The sequence below is a fragment of the Anopheles marshallii genome, chromosome X, assembly GCF_943734725.1.
Source record: "Anopheles marshallii chromosome X, idAnoMarsDA_429_01, whole genome shotgun sequence".
In the NCBI taxonomy this organism is placed as follows: domain Eukaryota; kingdom Metazoa; phylum Arthropoda; class Insecta; order Diptera; family Culicidae; genus Anopheles; species Anopheles marshallii.
The window spans coordinates 13,670,535-13,692,283 of NC_071325.1; the positions used below are offsets into that span (position 1 = coordinate 13,670,535).

The window sequence follows — 21,749 nt, forward strand, 5'->3', positions numbered from 1 at the left end:
TAAGTATGCTCATTATATCGCTTTCTGGCTTTCAAAACCATTGGTCAACTTCTTCAGCCATCACATCAAATGTAGCGTGACACTTTTATCAGCAACCTGCTGATCGGGAGACATAATAGAGACCGCATCGTTTAAGCTAGAACAAAATCGATAACCTTCCCTTCATTTCCGACAAATTTACTATCATCGTACGTAGGGTCGTTGTGTTGGATAATAAACAATTGTTAACGTTTCGACAACAGCCAAACCAGTGTCTCGAACACAAAATGGCCGAGTACTTTGTCACTTTTCGGCGTGTAACTTTGGCACGAGGTGTCTTACGAACTTCGGGTAACGTTAGCGATAGAGTAGACACTCTGAAGACATTTCTTGTATAAATAATTTTATTTTTCCATGTCACCAAAGTGTACTGCCCCCTTAAGTATTCTATTCCAGGTCGGTCCTGGAGCTTAAGCCCTATCTTAGTCGAACCGGTATTTAACATATATCCTTTCAAGCAGGGTTTAAAAAAAAGGTCGCAAAAGACTCTAGTCAAACTTTAGTTCCATAAAACTGATAATCATATAGCTAAACCGATCATTAAATGCAAATGCGCTTTCACTAGCGGATGTGTACTAACGTTAAGCAGCGGACTAATCAGTGTTATAAATTTGCAAGGATAATCTAGATTAGCTAGCCCACCTCATTCCTTTTCCTGGCAGCTTCAGATAAAAACGTGTTTAGGATGGACACGTGTTACGATTCAAGACATTGTATCAACTGTATTGCAGATATTTCTTTTTATCTGAAACATTTCTCTAAACTTCTTGCAACAGCCTGATCAAGTGAATCACCTTATCGATATGTAGAAAATGTACTTCTAATAATTACTTTTTCTTTGATAGTAGACTTCAACACTGGATGCAATTTTTTTTAAATTTTATACTATATCCATCATCCCAAACTTCGCGTGCAAATAGTTGATCAGATGTGTCAAACAGAAGTGCATTGCATGTGAAGAATATTCGTTAGCGGTCAGGAACAGGGTGAACACAGGATAAAATAGGATGTAGTAATTGTGACGGCTGGTGATGTAGGAGACTGCATGAACTTAGCTTAAAGGACTAACAAAACACTTCCTCAACGAACAGACCTTTGTGTGCAGACTTTGTAGCCATTGCTAATATAACCACATTTACCCTATTCAGAACTTAAACATATGAGTGTGACAGAACCCTGCGTTAAACCTTTAAATCATGCCGATTAATCGGCGGATAAATATCATCGCTGGTAAAGATACACAAAACATATATATATACACATATAAAATATTACTTTTATTGAACCACGAAGATGTATTGGTGTCGTTGAAAATTAACTAGCGTACCGCGTTAGACTAGAAAAAAGTCATTTAAAAAAAGAACATTAATATTGATGGAGTTATACGCTTAGCCATGATAAACGTTGTTACACGCTAAAACCAGTTTCGCGTCTCTTTTGTTTTGCATTTTTCGGTTGTTGCATCCTTTGCTAAGGTGCATATCAATAGCGAAGTTAGGTTTGTTAATCGCACTCCGTACACCGATGTTAAAAACTCGACCAAACGGAGAAAAAAACATAGAATACCCTAAACCTCAAACAGAAAGACCGATCCTACTGTAGCATGCTGATGAAGATACGATGAAGAAAATAGTTTACAAAACAAAGTGCCGAATTTAGAGATTGATTTTACTAGCCGCGATAATATGCGATTCTTTGTACTTATGCCCATCCAAAGTTATGTTACATTGGTTCCGTAAGAAAATGTTAGAATTGTTTAGTTTAGTAACTTGTTTAATGCCATCCGTTCGGATTAAGATACAATAAAAAAAGAAGAAAAACACTACGTTATGGATGTATTGTGAATTGTAGCTTATTTATTAACGTTTTGCATTGCAATGATGGTTTAATTTTTTTTGTTTACCCTGTTACATTATTTCTACCAGGAGTTCCAGATTATCTTTCACAGTATTGTAAATTTAAATAACATTGTAAAAATACTTTATCGATGCAAAAGAAAAAAAACGTATCTCTATAATAAACGTACGTCATACCACAAATTTTCGCAAAAGGTTCAAACTACTGTTTAGCAGTTTAGGTTTATATGGATAATTGTGTAAGAATAACACCTAACACCCCCTGAATCGCACTGACAATATTATTGTTTCGCAAAGCTTTCTGCTGGGCTATAATGAAATGTTTCTGTTTTGTTTCCTTTGCTGGTGCCACAATGCGAATAAAAAGAAAACAAGTTCGTAATTATCTCACTATCAACTCTTAACATACATAATCATATTGCTTTGTTGCGGCATATAATACAATATTATCAACAACGTAGAATATTGTATCTTCAGTTTTGCAATACACTAGAAATGTGATTGATTTTAGAAGGTTGGTGATGTTACAATAAAAAAAAGGTTCGGGCACGAACACGTTACATATTCGGTAACACGCACGCACCTAGCAAAGAACACCCTGGTTGCGTTGCGTTTCGAACCTTAGCTCAAATAGATCGGAGTTTTCCCGTAATACCTGGGAGTGGGTAAACATTTTTCTAATTATTCTACTTTAATGCCATTTCTAGCTTTCTCTGACTTCATATACCCGTAGCAGGATAATCAATCCTGCGCACGGGGGATTGGTCCGGATGGAATTTTGTACCGGTCCTATCGTCCTATCGAGCTAAACGTTAGTCACAGATATATTCAACTCTGGCCGAGTAGAAAAAGAAAATTAATAAAAAAAAAAACCAAAACCGAACACGAAGCTGCTTAATCTTCCCAGTCGGTGTTGTTGGAATTGGAATCACTGTCATCTTCGTCCGATGGACGAATGACTCGGCCACGTTCGGCTAGCGCACGGCGCAATGCATCGGCCAATGCATCCGTACCGACGTCGCCACTTCCCCCACCACCACTGTTCCGCTCACCAACCGCATTTAACTCGCGGTTCGCGACCGGGCGCAACTGGAACCCTTGCTGTATCTCGGTCATCAAATCGTTGCGCATATCTCCGCTACCCGTGTTGTGTTGTGCGCTTTGATCCACTTTCTGCAACAAAAAAAAGAACATTAATATAAAGCGACAATTTTTGGGTTTAGTTAACAAAATCTCAAACATTGGGCAACTCTTAGGAACAAACATTAGTGCAACACTGAAACGGTGAGTATGAACGATTCGATAACCTTTCTCTCGACCTTCTGGTGACCGAATATAAAATGTTTCGTATCAGGAGTTAGTTATTGCCTTGGTTCTAATTATATCGTAGATAGTATAGAGTTAAAATGATATCCTGTTTTCCTACTCCTTTGTTGGTTAATCTAGGGTTTCTCAAAAAGTGTCCTCAGTATTTTTGTTATTCGTTATTGTCTGTATTTATTCCCTCTCTGCCAATGAATATCTTCTCTATGCGGACCATTAACAACTCTTATTATCTGTTTCTACTATATTGTTCCTGTGTCCCACTTTTGTTTACGATTTCGTGAATCCTCATTCTGATTCTTATTCACCTCCATAGTACACCTTAGCCCCTGATACATATTTCGTGTAATGAAAATCTGACAGATAAAATATTGTCTATACAAAACTCTAGAACGACCGGCACGATTTTGTCTGCAATGTTTCATTTTCATCAAACAAATTTTTGGGTATAAACAATTCTGCCGTAGTTAATGCATGATTAATACATATTTATACTGCAGAATAGCACTCCACACACTCAAAAACTTTTTAAAACATAGTCTAAATTTTCTAATTGTGAATTGTGTACTCTTTTCCCGGCGGGAACAAAAATCCAGACAAATTTTTGAAAACCCCAAAATATCATGACCTACTAGATTAAATATTTTCGTGGTTGCCATGAATATTTTTTCTTGGCCCACTTGGTCGGACATTTGCTTGGTTGCTATGGACAATTTAATGGCCTACTAAATCGGAATTTTCATGTAGTAATCATGTAATAAAAGCCAGTATAAAAAAATTAAGTAAAACAGTATGGTAATGAAAATTAAACAACCGTACGTAATGTCTACCAATTAGCTAATCAAAATAAAAGGTAAAAAAACTGTTGACTGTTATTGGGAATAAAAACTTTCCCCTTTTGTACGTTACCTTCAGCGTTGTTCCTTTGCGAATACTGTCGAGCAGTGCTGAACGTGCATCGCCACCCTCGTCCCCACCACCACCAGCCCCACCTGGGATGGCCGGTGCCGGTGGTTTTAGCGATGGCATCATCGGAGGTGGGGGTGGCGGTACGGGTCCAGCTGTTGTTGGCATTGGTGGCGGAGGAGGAGGCGCCGGTGCAGCAGCGGACGGTACGGAAACGGATGGATGCTGGGCCGGCGGTGGTTGCATCGGGGGCGGTCGCGTCACTGACGGTCCGCTAGGAGCGACCTTTGGCGGTGTGGTCGGTGGAAGCGGCGGAAGCGTACGGTGCGGTGGTGGCGGCGGCGGATTTCTCGTTTGACCATTCTGGTGGGACGGCACGCTAGGTGGATGCTGTTGAGGGTGATGATGTTCATGTGATTGGGGCTGAGAAGGAAACGTTTCGGGCTGTGCCTCGGTATGTGTACGAACCGGTACGGGTGGTGGCGCTGGAGGCTTTTGCTTGCGGCCGCTGCTCTGTTCCGACTTCACTGTGTCGAGCACGTTGTTCGTTTGGATAAAATCGTATATAAATGCACACGTGTCGCGATCTTTTAGCTGTACGATCAGTGGTGAGTGGTGCGACAGTGTAATGTGGATCCAGAGCCAGAAAAAAGTAGGAAACAAAATAGAAAGATGGATATCAAACTTGATTGCTCTTCTAGTGTGCAGCGCAACGGCCTAACTACTCACATGCTGGTCCCGTACGCCAGCCTTCTCAAGGAACGGTTTCAGCGATTCCTGTGCGCCAATCAAATCGAAGCCACTTTGCGGATCCCAACCGACATGGGTCACATGCTTAAAGTTCGAAGGTGACCCAATGTCGGACTTTTGCAATTTGCCCATACCCTTCACCTTGCGAGGCTTCTGGTGCAGAGCATTGCCAAGATTTGAGGCCTGCTGCTGTTGTCCGGGATATTGTTGCATCGGTGGTGCTGCTGGACCGGAAAAGGGGTTCGCAACTAGAATAAAAAAAAACTTTGTCAAAAATCTGTTTTATACCTTTCAAGTGTTACTGCAAACTTACAAGGTTGTTTATTCCGGTAGGTTACGGACAAATCTGAATCGGGAATGTTCGAACCAGTTGCACCGACCGGTATGTTTTGCAACGGTGGGGGCCTTGCCGGTGGAGGATCCTTCCGGGTATTATTACGTTTTATACGTTCTGCGTATACAGTTGTAATTATATTTATGAAATAAGAATTATGAATGATTAGTATATCGTCATTATAATATTATGCTCACGATTGTTGCCATTGCGACCACGTTGACGGCTGTAATTCAAACACTGGCAACACTTCATCGAAACGCAGCCTAACAGCTCAGACTTTATTGTACAGAATGTGGATAGCTTTAAAAGAATCATGTTGCGCCCGACTGATATTCATCGATCTTTTCGCTGTTTGATTCATCAAATTTAGCATCAATTCTAATAATGGTATCCATATGGCGTCCACCCTAACAGGCCCTGGGGAATTCAATCTACCCAACTTAAAGGTTTCGTGAGATCGTGAAATGATGCGCTAAAACCAATTATGTATATGACAAAAAATGCATATTTATAAAAAAAACAAACAAACAACCACGGTATCGATTATTATTCGCTTCCAAATCGATACATCCTGAAGTACAAAGCATCGTTTGGCAACAGTGTGCTAACCTTAAACGAATACATCTAGTATGTGGTTGATTGCCTCTCTTATCTGAAAAGCAACGTGTCTAGGGACGGTTATACATATCATGTCATGTCCGTACATTTACCTCATTCAACTGGAATGGGGAAACTAACTATCACATGTTTAATTACATTTTAACCTGTGACCTCACAAGAATTGCAAACGCATGCCTTTTGAGATAACTAAAAAAAATCCCTTTGTGCCCCTTGGCAAACTAACAATTTGAAACAAACCCTTGGGAAAGGAGAGTTGCTTATGTTTGAACGTTTTGTTTTGTTTCCTTTTTTTGCTACTCGCCTCAACCGAGTGTGTGTGTGTTTGAATATTATCACGTCGCTACTAATTAGTGGCACCTTAACAAGTACGTGAACAAGGCACACTTACCATCGCGCCGTCGGTTGCGATTGTGTATGGTGGTAAGTGTAGTATTCATGACAGCAGATGCCTCATCTTCGGTGGCGAAGTTAAATGCAACGATACCATCCTGTTCAGGCAAGAGAAGCGATGAAACAATTTGCAGCTATTAGAAAAGCGTTCGCGTTGAATGTATTGTTGCTTCAAGCCCTTACCTGTCCCTCGAACGTAATAAGGTACGGTTTCGGTTGCGTCACTTCGATTTTCTCGTACAGCTCCTGCTCCCACACCATTTGATTCGATTTGAGACAGTACAGCCGAAAGTAGTACGACTTCCGAATGTTGTCCTTGATGAAGCAGAGCGCACCGGTGCATCGCTTTACCCAGGAGGCATGTGCCGGTGACTGTGTAGTGTACAATTGCACGACTGCCGTACTAAGTGTCTATAGATTGGAGAATGATTAAGTAAAGCATAACGAACCAAATTAACAATAAATAAACAATTTAAATGTGTATTGCTGGGAGAATCTGAATCAGATTCATGAATCCGAATATATGTTTGATCTGAATGCATGACTCTGAAAAGCTTTACTCTAAAGGTTAATGACTCCTTGAAGGTTCATAACTCCTCCATGATTAAAGAATAACTAAAAAATATGATTATAGAAGTGTTTTGAATGTTGTTTTATCTACTGAAATAAGGATTACTATACTAATGAAGTACTGTTCGAGCATTCGATTGCGTATACCAATTACCAACAGACTATTGTTGTTGCTGGCAAATAGTTTGATTAATTTATGGTTCGTATGTTAAATATTAAAAAAAATACGTAACATCACGATAACTTAATGAATCATTGCGGAATTTTGAATTGGTGGTTTAAGAAATGAATAACGATTTGAATGACTATAACTAAAGGTTCACATTAACTACCATTTCTTAACAAAAGAGTCATCTAGAGGATTTTTACACACCCCTTAGACCTTAGAGCGGGGAGATAAAAATTTACATGGCACTAAATTATATAATCTTTTTATGTGATTTTAATCATATTTTGTTGGTTTAACATTATCAGCAGATTGTTAATCATTTTATCCCCCGTTTGAAGGATTTATCAACGAAGCTTACGATAAGACTTCCCCTAATTAGATAACTGTGAAAATGAGAAATAAAGTAAACTAAACCAGCTCACGACGTTGCTTAAATCTAGAAAATATACAATAACTTTTGATGTGTATAAAACTGAACAACGTACGTATCATTTATATTGTATGAGTAATGCAACAACAGATTACAACAGTACGATTTGATTGATTGGAATGTTTGGAGATGAATCATACCTGACATCGACGTCCCAACAGGCGAAAAAGTTGATCATTTTCATCGTTCGAGAGCAGTGTGCTCGGCCGGTTAGCTTTGCTGGCCATCGAGTTGCGATCACCTGCATTTTCTCCACCTGCTGGTTGTTTCATCTTTGGTTGAGTCTACGAACAATACTCTCGGATCGATTTTATTTCACTAGCTGTGGGTTTTGAGTTTCTTTTCCTGTCAAAATAGCTACAAAATGAAAACAAACCTAATATTGGTACACACATATAGCTGCACTTGTTTGGCAGATCATTTTAATTAAGCATTTCATTTCCCTAACAGCTAGAGGAGGGCGTTAACTAGGGGACCCGTGTGATGTTGCTGGCGATAAGATAACCGTACTGTTAACTCATTCACTGTACGTAACTCATATCCATATTTGGATGCAGATTTACACCCAAAACTGTTCACACGACTACACGATATGGTGATGTGAAAGGGAAACTAATGCAGTGGGCGATATAGCTATTCATAACAAATGCATTGGAAAAACGGCATCAGTTATCAACAAGCACAGTCTAATGATTCACCGCACCCTCCTCAGTGATAGAAACAACGCGGAAATTGCCACTTGTTCACTGGCTTCACCACTTCACCTTCACCATTTGGTCACAATATACCCTCGCCTTCAACTGATTACATTTCGCCACTGCTAACCTTACTAATTTTAAAATCCAAGCACGGGAAAAAAAGAAGATATAATATTTTTTTCTAGCAGTTTACGAACCAACTCGCTGCAGCACTCGTACCAGACACCAGCAAATGAGTCAATCCCGTAACATCTTCCTGATGTTAACCGAATAGGGCGAATGTTTTTCCACTTCACTGCAGGCCCATATCTTTTTACCCCTTTGCAGACACGGTTTTGTGAGGCAGTGGTTACACCAAGTGACAACTAACGTCATGTCCGCTGTACGCATTGTTGGTAGCGTCGCGCTGTAGCGTACACTCCAAAATTTATCTCAAAATTTTGCCACTTTTGCTTTGTTTGGACTCATAACTTGTTTAAAAAATTGTATTACAAAATTAAGACAGTCGGGAACATTCTATATCATCTCTATCGTATGTTTTATCACGTAAAATCTAGTAAAAAATAATACCGATCTGCAACTATTCAGCCATCAACCATAAACACAATTTTACCACTCAACTGTCTTCCTGAAAAATGGCGGTTTAGCAAAACAAATCATTCGTCCGCATAATAATAATACAAAAGGAATTCACTTTATTCGTAACTTGGTGGTATAAACTCTTACCTTACAGATTATTAATACTTGAAGTCGTTCTTTCCACGAAAAAAGGACCTTACAGACCCTGTAACAACGAATAACCGTAGCATAATCACTCGTAGAAAGCAAAAGAAGAAAAAGAAGAATAACACAGTGTAGAAGCAAACAACAAAAAGGGCGACGCATAAAAGAGAAACTTTTGCCCTCACATTTGAGAACAGAGGAAGCAAGGAACTATTGTTTCGCGTGTATTATTGTTGTATAAAGGTGAAAAAACGTTGTGTTGCACTGTCGTGCGTGTGAAACGTGCCGTTAAAGAGTGTTTTCCAAAAGGGTCGAAAAACCAATACGACCCCTTCCTGCGATGAGCTGTAACGACAAGAACGATGGTATCTCGAAGGAGGAATGGCAAAGCCGTCTCGAAACATTTCCATTCAAGCAGGACGATATTAACAAATTGATTATGAACTACTTAGTTACTGGTAAGAAATATAAAGAAGCATTATGTAGGAAAGATACGCTGTTTTATATGTCTGTTTTGCTAACCTTCAACCATCCTCTGTACCTTTCTGTATCGGTAATGGATGCTTGTGGATGTTGTTGTCATGATAGTTTGTTTTGATGATGATGTCTCCCTGGTGTGCTAGGTGCCAACGGGCACTGGAAGCTGTGACGTGCGCAATAATCTAATTTTACTTCTCTATTCCAACACAGAGGGATTTAAAGAGGCAGCAGAAAAGTTTCAGGCGGAATCCGGTGTTGTACCGTCGGTGGATCTGAACTCGTTGGATAACAGGATACTGATACGGGAAGCGGTCCAGAATGGCTTCATACAGGAGGCGACCCACCTGGTCAACCAGTTGCATCCGGAACTGCTCGATAACGATCGCTATCTATATTTCCATCTTCAGCAGCTTCATCTGATCGAGCTGATTCGGTAGGGTCTTGATGATATTAGTGGTCCCAAAACACTACTATTCTAATGCTCGCTCCTGTGATGTGATGTGATGAAAATGTGATCCATTACCATTATGCTTTCAGTGCTGGGAAGATTGAGGAAGCGCTTACGTTCGCCCAAACGCAAATCTCCGAAGCAGGCGAAAGTAACCCGGAAGTGTTGAACGAACTCGAGCGCACACTTGCGCTGCTTGCGTTCGAGAAACCCCAGCACAGCCCGTTCGCGGACCTGCTCGATCATACCCACCGTCAGAAGGTGGCCAGCGAGCTGAACGCGGCAATCCTCAAGACTGAACAGCAGGAACAGTCGAGCCCACGCATGATCAATATCCTCAAGCTAATACTGTGGGCGCAAACCGAGCTAGACAAAAAGAACGTCAAGTATCCGAAGATGATGGATCTGGCTTCGGGCACTATCGAGCCAAAGTAGAGTCAGCAAATTCAGGCGTTGTCCAAGAATAGATGCGCGTGTGTGTGTGTGTTTAATGTGTACATGTGTATAATCGAAATATGTATGTGAGATGGTAAAGGAAGGAAGCGGGCGTTGTCTAGTTAGTACGAAGCTTTAAAGCACGATTGTTGGCCCTGGGCTGATTTAGTTGGTTAGAGAAGAATATAAGAGGATTTCTATATCTTAAGAAAGGAAGTGTGAGGCCATTCTCTTACAATCGAACAGAGAACTGCAGCGGCTTAACAACACGAAACGTTTTGCATTGAAATCTGTTAAAAACCCCGGGCCCACCACCGTAAGGACTGACACGGAAATGGCAAATGGCTAAAGTAGAAAACTTTCGAAATTGTCTCTTAGGGCCGTCAAAAGCCGTCGTACAGTCTTTTCCCGATTAATATGAATTTGAAATATTTGTCAGTTCGTAAAGTTTTGTTTTGTGTTTTTTCGTTTGTAATATGCTTCGTAACAAGGTAATAAGTATGAACGAAATACAAACGATGTCATAAAAAAAGTTCGTCTTACGCGATAATTGGAGTTACGCAAATTTCTCTGGGACATGTAATTAGCGTAATTCGGGAAAAGACTGTGCGCCCAAATGCGTGTCGATTCACTACGTGCAAAAAACAGCATAATAAAATTTAAGTGTCACATACTTAGAAGAACTCTTACTTTACTCTCAGTTAGTATGTGGAAAAATCTCTTTTTTTGGTGACCAACGGCATTATTCCCAGCTTATGTTAAAACTAGTATGGCACATAATTATGAAATTTTTCATTCTGTTTACTTCCTTCTATTAGCTATTCATAGCATTATAACAAGGAAATATATGTTTGCTTGAATAATATTCATTTGTAATGGATTTAATCTGGCCCAGCTCAGAACAATAAAATGCAAAAAGGACCTATTCCCCTTAGATCGAATCAATTTTTGATACATAATTGTCTCAAGAACCAAACATTCTGTAGTTAACTTGAGAATAATAAATAAGACTGTTCTTCAATCTATAGTCCTTAAGATCTATTGTTAATCTTTAGGACCATAAGGGTACTCAACAAAATAATGACCTTCATAATTAAACTGGTTTTGTGTCTAACTAATTTTTGCGGAGAGTCATTATATGAATCTTTAGTCAAATGTCATTAGAATCATGAGTCAATTGAAAAAATATTCTTGAATCCATCAATTATTAAGGTTGCTGAATCTTTATAATAGAAATTCTTGGAGGATGAATCTTCAGGATGGAGATTCAGAGCCATTTGTTCAGTTTATTGATTGATTCAAATTCTTCTAACATTGATCTAACCCTCAACATCACTATAATTAGTTTAAAATAGAATTGAACTAATGTACTAACCAAATACCAAGAATTAAGGCTAAGGACCAAAACATTGAACGAGAAAATACTGTTTTGGATGCAACAGAAGAAAGGAAGGATGATACCTTTGGAGGGAATATTTAACGCACTGAGAAGAATCATGAAAGCTTATTGAATCCAATTTCCAAAAGTGAACTGGACTTGGGGCCAAATACAATGGGACGACGCGCCGCAAGCAGTATAGAACGCAGAGCATGAGTCAGAATATGGAATTGTATTTTTTCTAGTGGTGGATAATTTTACCATTACTGCTGCCTAGGGAGTTCTCGTGTTGGTTATCCAGATAATCAACCTCTTAAAAACGTTACTTGATGATGAAGTGGCATATCACAAAAAAGCGGAATACAATCTCTATTTTTCTTTTCTTGCAACAAACAAAATCCTGCTAACGGAAAATGTGATATTTGATCTGCGCATACGCTTTCATTTGTATTGTGTTTCGATCTTTTATTCGCTTCTTTGTTAGCATTCCATTACATTGGTACAGCAAAACGTGTTACCAGGTATGTAGATTTTGCGGATCCTCTTCCTGTTTATTTTTAACACCTTCTTCCGCCCAAGTTCACAGTACAACAATTCAATGCATTTCATAAGTGAAGAAACATTTCCTTGCCTAATCGCAAACCAGGTCAAACAATTATGTTATGAAGGGTCAAAGTTAGGTAAAGTTTTGCAATGTGTTGTTTTTTTGCAAAAAGGAAAGAAGGGGATGCGTGTTAAATTATTAGGCAGCGGCCTTGCGCGGCTTCGCCACCTGGCCCTCGCGGAATCCGTTGCGGAAACGACGACGCACCACCTTCAGGTAGCGCATGCGGCCAGTACCGGTGGTCCTTCTTCGCTTAGCCTTCTCCGACCAGTTATCTACAAAAGTAAGAGGAAACGAAACATAAACAGACCAATTAGTCAATCTTATAAACTCTGGCAAACGCAAATTAGACTACGAAAGTTATGTGGTTTGTTATCCTATACTCTTAATGCAACGGTGATGATATGTATAAAGTAACATTCTGTTTTAGGATAGTAATATTCGACCACCGTTGAATGCGAGCATGATTGTTACACAAATGCCGAAATCTATTCGTGATGCACGAATTATTTCTAATATTGTAATTGTATTGTGGACGAACTGTTCAAATACTATAGAAAGTAATTGCGGTGTGTTCGGTCAATACCCAGAGATAGTAAACAAAATCATCTGTTATCCTATTATCTTAATGCAATAGTGATTAAGGGAACACCATTGCATCCTGTTTTTAGAATAATATTTTATGCTCATCGTTAATATTGACATGAATTTTTCATGTAAGTCAACAACCATTAGATAAGCAAACTAATCCTTTCAGTCGACACGATCTAATTTGTACAAATATCACATTCAAATCATCTTATTGCAGCATGTTCCTAGAGCCCCGTCAAAACTAAATCAGCATAAATATGGATTTACTTACATGATCGGATCTTGGCTGCCGGGTAGCCACAACGCGAGCATGTATGCTTCTGAATATGGTAGGAGGATCTACCACAACGGCGGCACAACGTATGGGTTTTGTTGTGCCGCTTTCCAAAGCTGGAAGTACCCTTAGTCTGAAAGATGAAACAGAAAGTTGATCGTTGAGTGGTGTGTGTTTGTTGCCGAATGCCGCGGAGCACATTATTCTAACACCGAGAACGGATTTCGGACGGTCACGGAAAAATACCAGGAAGTTGTTTCCGTGGCGATATATGCCGGGTAAGTGACAGTTAATCGTAGGGAAAGAGATGAATTGTGCACGTTTTTGTCACGAAATTGACTTCAAAGGAAGACCAATTCGTGCTACGCAAACATTAGTTACCATCGAGGAAAAGACTTCTGGGTGCCACGGGTAAAACTCGTGGCTTAACTATTCGACGCTACATGGGCAGCGGAGATTCTTTCATTCCTGTCCAGGAAATACACAACAGACAAACGTGTACAGTTACAAGTAGTTTCGGGATATTATTAACCATCACGATCCGGGCAGAATCACCATTAACGTCTCGTAATACGTGCTCGGCAGTTCAAGACTTTGAAACTTTTAGTTGCAGTACACCAAAAATCTAAAATACTAACCATCTTTGCTTCTACACAACACTATACAACCTGCCTTGAGAGGCACGCAGTACCGAAAGAAAGATTACAACCGGAACTTGCGATGACTCGAGTGACGGGCTGAGCGGCTCTTGACGTTTCTAGCCAGTCTTGCGTAAAGGTTTGATTTTCAAGCAAACAAAACAGCGGCCGACGATTTTTATTTTAAATTTAATGTGCACAACGGTACGTGTTGGTAAAACGACATCGATTCCGACACATGCTATTTCAAATGCGACGCGAGGCACAATCAATCTATTTTGCACTCCCAGTAGCAAAATCATCATTCATTCCACTTTTGAAAGATTAAATTCTTGGTTAGACAGAGTGAAAAAGCTTGACAATTTTACTATTGGGATATTAATTCTATATAAAAGCATGCAGTAAGATCGCATTGGACAAACTTGAGATATAGCCCTAGTTATGTGAATCACGAACTATCATTGTTTTTAATCAATTGTTCCTATTATGCGGAAATGATAAATTTAAATTTCTAAAAGAGGAAAAACAGGTAGAAATTATTCTGTGCATACCACTGTGTGCATCACGGTGGTCGAAGAGTACCAACCTAGCCATACGAAACCGGATGTAGCGTGGTTGTCATCGTTGGTACTGCTCTCTTGAAACTCTCTTTCCAGCACAAAGCTTCAATTCGTTAACACGTCTCGGAGCGCTAAAGGTAAGTTTTCGATTCCACGCTTCGCTCGATCACTCCTTTTGTGTGTTTAATACGTTTGGGCGATCATGGCGATCTTCCACAATCAAGAAAGTCCAGCATCTTCTATCAATCCTATATGGCCGTTATTTAGTGCAGCCTTTATAACCTCTTTACGAGCAATAGAACGATACAAATGATACCATATAATCTTGTATCATCTTTCAGCTCAAGATGGGGCGACGTCCAGCGAGATGGTACGTATGAATAATCGTTTTACGCTTCGTGTTAGAAATTCCTAGACCGTTGTAATGGAGCGATCGAAATGCTAAGAAAATAAGGAGCAGCATAATTCCGGCCGGTGCACAGAGTGTTGATTCATCGTTCTCTTCCGAGCGTAAAACAACGTGTAGAATGTATCTCCATACATTCGACCAGCTTACCCGGGAGGGAGAACATATTCAAGTAATTAAGGGTGAGATTCATCCGATTTAATTTTCTGTAGGATGGCGTCTCAATATTGCTTGGAACATGATTTTTAAATAGTAATGAAACAAACTCTGTGCCTTTCCTTCGTTTCCTTCTAGTACTTCACTTTTATGTTGGATAATTATCTTTTAAACATTAACCGACTTGTGTATCTAGAAGGAAGAACATATGCAAGAAAAAAGGGTGAGAATCGTTCTGTATCATCAATAGAATGGTATCTCAATTTTGCTTGTAACATATAACGCAATCAGATTGTAATTAATTATTATATTTGATCGATTTATCACTTACTAGGCAAATGATGTAGAGCAAATATCCTTCCGAAATTAAACATCGTTAATGCATACAGTTCTGAGCATTGACTAGTGTTCGATTAGAAGGTAGAATAGATATCAAGAAAAAAGGGTGAGATTTCAGCCAGTATAACAAGGATTGAGATCTCAATTTTACTTGAAACAGATAACTTTCGAAGTTGTTCCCTTGCAACGGTTTGGTCTCTCACGCAACCATCAATCTCATTCTAACATGATATATCGTTTTCAAATCATTTCAGCTATCGTTACTGTAAAAACAAGCCATACCCGAAATCGCGCTTCTGTCGTGGTGTGCCGGACCCGAAGATCCGTATCTTCGATCTTGGCCGCAAGAAGGCGCCGGTGGAAGATTTTCCGCTATGTGTCCATCTCGTGTCGGACGAGTACGAACAGCTGAGCTCGGAAGCGCTCGAGGCTGGTCGTATTTGTTGCAACAAGTACCTGGTAAAATTCTGCGGTAAGGACCAGTTCCACATTCGCATGCGTCTGCATCCGTTCCATGTGATTCGCATCAACAAAATGTTGTCATGTGCCGGAGCTGATAGGTAAGTGAATCTGCCATTATACATATAACTAATGTATAATTGTTTTTAAACTTGTCTATGATGATATCGCTATTATCAGAGCATTGGGTTATGAAGTTCACATGATTACCCTATTTACACGTTGACGATAACTGATGACTTGATACATCAAAATGCTAACCGCTACAAGATGACTTTTCGACTGATTGTATTAAATTGTGTTTCTCTCTCTACTTATACTAGGCTTCAGACAGGAATGCGTGGTGCTTTCGGTAAACCGCAGGGAACGGTTGCGCGCGTCCATATTGGTCAGCCGATTATGTCGGTGCGATCCAGCGATCGGTTCAAGGCGCAGGTGATCGAAGCGCTGCGTCGTGCCAAGTTCAAGTTCCCCGGTCGCCAGAAGATTTTCGTGTCGAAGAAATGGGGCTTCACCAAGTACGATCGCGATGAGTACCAGAAGCATAACGATGAGGGTCGCCTCGTCGCAGACGGATGCGGTGTGCAGTTCCGCAACGATCACGGACCACTGGCCAAATGGGAACAGCATCAACGCGACCGATTTGCCGCCTAAAACGGATTAACGAAAAGGGTGATAATGAAATATTGGGTTGGGAAAAAGGAGATGTATGATGTGTGTTACCTTTCAACGGACGCTCTGCACGGCGAACACGAACATCGCGAAGCATGAAAATTCCCTTATTGTAAGCAGCTACTGGATACAATATACATGCTTCTGAGCGGGAGAAAACAAGTTTTTTTCTGTTATTGAACCAGCTGGACAAGGGAAGAAATAATTTTTGATAATGTAGTTCACCTCTTATCCCTTGAATGTCGATATTTGAATTTGGTTAACTAAACGAATAGACCTTTGACCAAATACAAGTGATTTGAACGTATCAGTGCTAAAATTCTAAGCACTTGTTTCCGGACATTGGTATTGGATTACCAATGTAGCAGAACTCCGCTACTATATCGATATCGTCGTCGTCAACTGATATACTGTTTCCCAGGTGGGCGCTATCAAGATTAGAGCCTCTTTTGTGCATTCATTCACAAACAAATCCTGGCTTCCGTTCATCCAGGAAGCTAATGAAATACTGTGTATATAAATACCAGTTATAGTATCTACGATTTTTATGTCGCAAAGCAGGGATGGTCTTATATACGAAGATTTTGTTTAATTAATTTTAGTTATGGCAGCTCTTCGATGTACTGCCGCAGTGGCGGATCTAACGGTGGCCCCAAAGATCCCCCCCTCCCAACTCCGGTTGGAACCCCTAAACCCCTTTCGGGCAGAAATCCAACCATAATTCGTTGGCGGTAAAATTACGGACATGAAGGCTATTTCTTTGCGTAGTCTGGCCTGAGGTTTACCGTCAACACTCATGGATTATATATGAACTGCGAACAATAATGTTCGTTCTAAGCATTTTTCACTCCAGCACTGTGGTTATTTCGTTTTAACTGCGATTTCAAGTGCACTGACAACTCCCAACTGTCGTAACTGACAGCTTACAATGACGTCTCAATATGAGTTGTTTTGGATACGAAACAAATCACATCCATTCTCGTCGCAGTTTCTTCCGAACAAAGCGTCTGATCCTGAACGAATCTCTATCTATCAATCTGAAAAGGAAGCTGGAAGGCTGCCGTCATTGTCAAGATGGGTAAAATTTTCCTCGAACATATCAACGGCCAAAAGCTGTACAATTGTGCTGCCTGTGAGACCAATCTGACTAACAAGCGCGAGCTCATCAGTACTAGATTTACTGGGGCGACAGGTATGTGAAAAGAAGGTTTGCATCATGTCGTTTGGTTACCCCATGTACCTATTTTCCAGGTCGAGCGTATTTGTTCAAGCGTGTGGTCAACATTACATACTCCCAGGTGCAGGATCGCATCATGCTTACCGGACGCCATATGGTGCGGGACGTGATGTGCAAGAACTGCAAGGCAAAACTGGGCTGGATGTACGAATTCGCGACCGAGGAAACACAAAAGTAAGTTGTTCAGGTTCTGCTTGAGATGTCATACCTAATGCTTAACATGCATCAACACTTTCGCAGATACAAAGAGGGTCGTGTCATCCTGGAACACGCTCTAATCACCGAATCGGAAGGTTTCCCCGATGCTTAATGTAGGTTTCCCCGATGACTGACTTATATGAGCAGGATTGTTAGTATATCCTTGCTCCCACGTTGGTGATTATACATACCACTACGACATGTACGATAGAAACGCTACGAACTGCATAGTATATAAGATTATACTACTAGGTTAACATTAACCTGTATATACAGCAGCTCCCCGCTTTACGCTATATGCGATGTTTTGGAAATATAAAAAAAAGCAGTTCAAAGATAATCAAAGGAATTCTGAAAACGGCAGTTCTAAAAACATTGAAAAAAAGAACAAATGGAAAATTTACTTGTTAAATAAATTATGAAAAAATATGATAGACATGCGTATTCCTATTAGTTCCACGCAATTTTATCGCGAAATTTTCTGTGACCCCTTTTACATGTCATTATCGCATCTCTTCAACATGTAGTATAAATGATTTTTCTAAGGAAATTCGATATACGCTAAGGCGTTCGGTCGCAAACATTAGCGTAAAGCGGGAAATTGCTGTATATCCGATGGCGAGAATGGCACCTTCACTGGGACTCATTTATTCTATCAAATAATAAAATATAAATGCATCACCAGGATGGCGATGGCATATTATTTGCCACTCAGTTTCTGTGCCGCTGCAATAGCGTTTTCGTTCGCTAGCATCTGGAATTCTTGAAACCGCTGGGAGATGCGTTGGTTCATCTTGAGAAACTTTTCCATGCAATTCAGGGCGCACTTGTCCTGCAAGGTGTGGTTACCGTAAGTGCATATGTTCAAAGCAACTCCATTTCAACCATACGTAGAAGGACGCGGGATAATTACCTCCTTATCGCTCACCGTCCGTCCGGTAAACTCATTCACGCAATCGATGAAGCAGAGCTCGGACAGTTTGTTATACGAGAGCAAAAAGTCCGAAAACTGGCGTGCCATAAGAAAAAAACCGTGAGTAGGAATCGGATTGCGTAATTTACACTGTGCATTGATACATACCGACTTTATTTGATCTTTATCTAGCTGATCGATGGTAATTTGAGTCGCCGCCATGCCCTTCGGATATTTGCTTTGCAGGTATATGTAATAACACCAAATCTGCGGCAATCAATATCGCTGGTGCCATGCGCATGAATGGAACCTGTCATGCCCATCGTTTTGACAATGGTAACAGGTTAACAGCGCTCTGCTGTCATGGCAAGTGAGAAACGCATCGAAAATCGAATGGACCTTGCTGCATTTTGAAATTCTTATCAATGGTTAATTTTCCGTATCGAAATCAACTCTGACAGTTTCTTTCAGACGAAGTATCTTTAGGGGTGTCCAACCGAAGTTGGGTCCTACTTTTATTTTTCCTTCCAACTGCTGGGAGTTAGGCCCCAGACAACTTTGCTTCCCTACTACATGATTACCAGCAGAAGAACTTCCTCGTCGGAGAGCGGAGCGTTTACAAGCAGAAGGACTTTCTCGTCGAAAGTTGAACGATAACTAGCAGAAAAACTTCCTCGTTGGAGAGCGGAGCGATAACTAATTTTTGGTACGGACATGGTACCGTTTTTATACCAATATTTGTCCGTATGTTTTGGTATGCGTTCTTTTGTTTTCCTTGACATAATCGTTTCGATTCCCTGTCCTATCGTCCTAGCTTTACCGGTTGTCTAGTTTGGGTTTACCTAGGAACAAAGGACTCATTGTCATTTGGACTCATTGGATTATTCTTCTTGTCCAGGCAAAACTTCCCAACTAGCAATTTGTTTAGTACCCTCTTGTTTGCCTAGGTGGCGCTTTTTCGTGTCTTGGCTAATTACGATTCTCTGGTCGCCACAAAGTTTATCTTACATGTCCTGAAAATTGGTTTTCTTTTGTTTCATATCTACAAGGCACATTAACCACCAGGCCACTCCATGACCCACAATCCAACAAATGTTCTTTTGTGAATCTCTTTTACGTTCCTCGATGAAATATTCTTACAAAATCGAAAAGAGATTAACAGATGCGTGCACTATTTCGATAACGATGGGAATGTTGCTGGATGTCGATGCCAGTTCCCTCCCAGAGCATTGACTGGCTGCAACAAAGCATGGGGTGGCTACATTGGACTCTTTCTACAGCAACAAAGCAACACAACGCACACTCGTTCTTGTTTGATACGTTCATAATACTTTGTCAAATTAAATACCAGCGCTCTTTATTTGCCGTCTGCGAGCCACTTAAACGCACCTATCAAATGGGTCTGTGTGTCTGCTGCTCGCAGGTAGAAGATGATAACACAATGCATCGTCACATCACGGATGGGCACTATTCCTTCACACTTAGACATATACTGCTGCCAACGACACTACTGCAAAAGGAAACATAACTGATTACTGATTTTCCCTGTGGCATACCACACATAGCCCTGTTTTAAGTGTGAACTTCGCACCTTTCCTAACGAATTATTGGCCCTAAGATAGAACACATATTTCGAAACTTATTTGCATACTTCTATGTATATATATATAGATAAGTCAGGTTTCTCTTTTACACTTTATTGATTTTCATTATGTATAAAGGAGTTACGAGACCTAAGCATTCATTTCATGGTATGTTGGTTTCCTTTACTTCTTTGCATTATTCTGGCACCAACGTTTTATTCTGGCATATGAAATGCCGCATATACTCCTTTTCTCTACCGGGAGGATATGAGATTGTACCGTGACGCCTTAACTACACCTGCATTCAGCGCTACAAAATAGGGTGCCGCGATTACATCTTCGTTACGCCACAGCATCAGCGTGTTCAGTCGTACATTGTTATTTTACATTAAACGGTTTAACGTCATGCGCTACATATGTTCTAAACTGTTTCAGCATTGTTTTTTGTGTTACAAACTCCAGTTCATGGCTTATAGTAAATCGGGGTTTTTTTTAAAGATGCTTGATTGTTACTTTTTACATTTGTCGTTTCAACACGTACTACTATACAGCGTTCGCTCACGAAACGCATTGTACACTCCCTGCTAAACTCACGCGTCTATCTAGTGTTCCTACCCGGCCTGGCTTAACCAAAACAGGGGGCTTACGATTCTACATATTTACATTTATTTTTGAAATCAATATATCATACAACAATCATTGCACTCCTCTTCTATTGGCAATCCTGTCTGTCCACTTTTTTCGATTTAATCTAAACAGATACACATTATACTGATGCACAAGGTATACCTCACACGCCTATTTTACTCCACTTTATCCTACAGAAGCACTTATCATACTTGTGTTGTGTTTTTTAATTTAGAAAACATGCAATAGAAGAAAAAAAACCATTGCGTTAATGTTCGATCACGTATGAATAGACAGTGGTTGTCAGGTAGTAGTGTTGCAGTTTCAGCACAATCTGGGTGTTCTGAATGAATTTTTCTTACCTTCTGCAGAATGTTTAGCATAACATTCGCACCAATTTGAAAATAAAATTAATTGTAATACAATGGGAAAAACACATCTGTTTTCTTTCTGAATGCTATATAAAAGTCAGTTACTATCAAGTTACGCGGAAAATGTACCGTATTTTCCCGTTAGCATCTAATACCAAGAGTACAGAGGACGTTGCGGTCCTACGACGATGAAAATGATTCCCTCTGGCTCGAAATTTCTAATATTTCTATTGAGAGGTTTAAGTAATTTTTTCTTAGTTTCACAGTATACAATGATGTTATAAAATCACTGTTTTGTTCAAATTCGAAATATCTAGACTCTGTGCGGTCAAATTAGCACTTTTTAAACCCAGGTTTCCCTAGTGTTCATAATGGAATAAACAAAACTTATTTGAATACTTATGAAAACATCATTTAAAAACAAGAATGAATCTTATACACATGGAAATACGGTGTGTCTAGTAAGCCAGTTATGGCAGCAATTAACTAATAGAAGGTCGTTATGCCAAAAATATCGTTAACTAATATCACGAAAACAAACGATTTCGGAAAAGTATTTCTATCACAA

At 40.0% G+C, this 21,749-nt stretch overlaps 6 protein-coding genes across 6 annotated transcripts; 3 read left to right on the forward strand and 3 right to left on the reverse strand.

Moving 5' to 3' along the window:
- Window positions 1-2,789: 2,789 nt before the first annotated feature.
- On the reverse strand, window positions 2,790-7,663 carry LOC128710601 (actin nucleation-promoting factor WASL). Its single transcript, XM_053805581.1, has 7 exons — window positions 7,532-7,663; window positions 6,406-6,633; window positions 6,221-6,320; window positions 5,188-5,325; window positions 4,854-5,122; window positions 4,128-4,718; window positions 2,790-3,068 (listed from the first exon to the last, which is right to left on the reverse strand). The coding sequence occupies exons 1-7, from the start codon at window positions 7,661-7,663 to the stop codon at window positions 2,790-2,792; spliced, it is 1,737 nt and encodes a 578-aa protein (XP_053661556.1).
- Window positions 7,664-9,152: 1,489 nt separating this feature from the next.
- Window positions 9,153-10,175, forward strand: LOC128707213 (glucose-induced degradation protein 8 homolog). Its single transcript, XM_053802167.1, has 3 exons — window positions 9,153-9,270; window positions 9,503-9,725; window positions 9,830-10,175. Exons 1-3 carry the CDS (start codon window positions 9,153-9,155, stop codon window positions 10,173-10,175), a joined length of 687 nt encoding a protein of 228 aa, XP_053658142.1.
- A 2,120-nt stretch (window positions 10,176-12,295) lies between these two features.
- On the reverse strand, window positions 12,296-13,557 carry LOC128706749 (probable 60S ribosomal protein L37-A). The gene is made up of 3 exons (XM_053801695.1): window positions 13,531-13,557; window positions 13,020-13,155; window positions 12,296-12,432 (listed from the first exon to the last, which is right to left on the reverse strand). Exons 1-3 carry the CDS (start codon window positions 13,555-13,557, stop codon window positions 12,296-12,298), a joined length of 300 nt encoding a protein of 99 aa, XP_053657670.1.
- A 1,010-nt stretch (window positions 13,558-14,567) lies between these two features.
- Window positions 14,568-16,234, forward strand: LOC128708204 (60S ribosomal protein L10). The gene is made up of 3 exons (XM_053803168.1): window positions 14,568-14,590; window positions 15,376-15,681; window positions 15,904-16,234. The coding sequence occupies exons 1-3, from the start codon at window positions 14,568-14,570 to the stop codon at window positions 16,232-16,234; spliced, it is 660 nt and encodes a 219-aa protein (XP_053659143.1).
- A 1,092-nt stretch (window positions 16,235-17,326) lies between these two features.
- On the forward strand, window positions 17,327-17,799 carry LOC128706856 (protein yippee). Its single transcript, XM_053801801.1, has 3 exons — window positions 17,327-17,444; window positions 17,504-17,663; window positions 17,730-17,799. Exons 1-3 carry the CDS (start codon window positions 17,327-17,329, stop codon window positions 17,797-17,799), a joined length of 348 nt encoding a protein of 115 aa, XP_053657776.1.
- Window positions 17,800-18,387: 588 nt separating this feature from the next.
- LOC128709836 (mitochondrial import inner membrane translocase subunit Tim9) lies at window positions 18,388-18,822 on the reverse strand. Its single transcript, XM_053804858.1, has 3 exons — window positions 18,769-18,822; window positions 18,601-18,696; window positions 18,388-18,519 (listed from the first exon to the last, which is right to left on the reverse strand). Exons 1-3 carry the CDS (start codon window positions 18,820-18,822, stop codon window positions 18,388-18,390), a joined length of 282 nt encoding a protein of 93 aa, XP_053660833.1.
- Window positions 18,823-21,749: the final 2,927 nt, after the last annotated feature.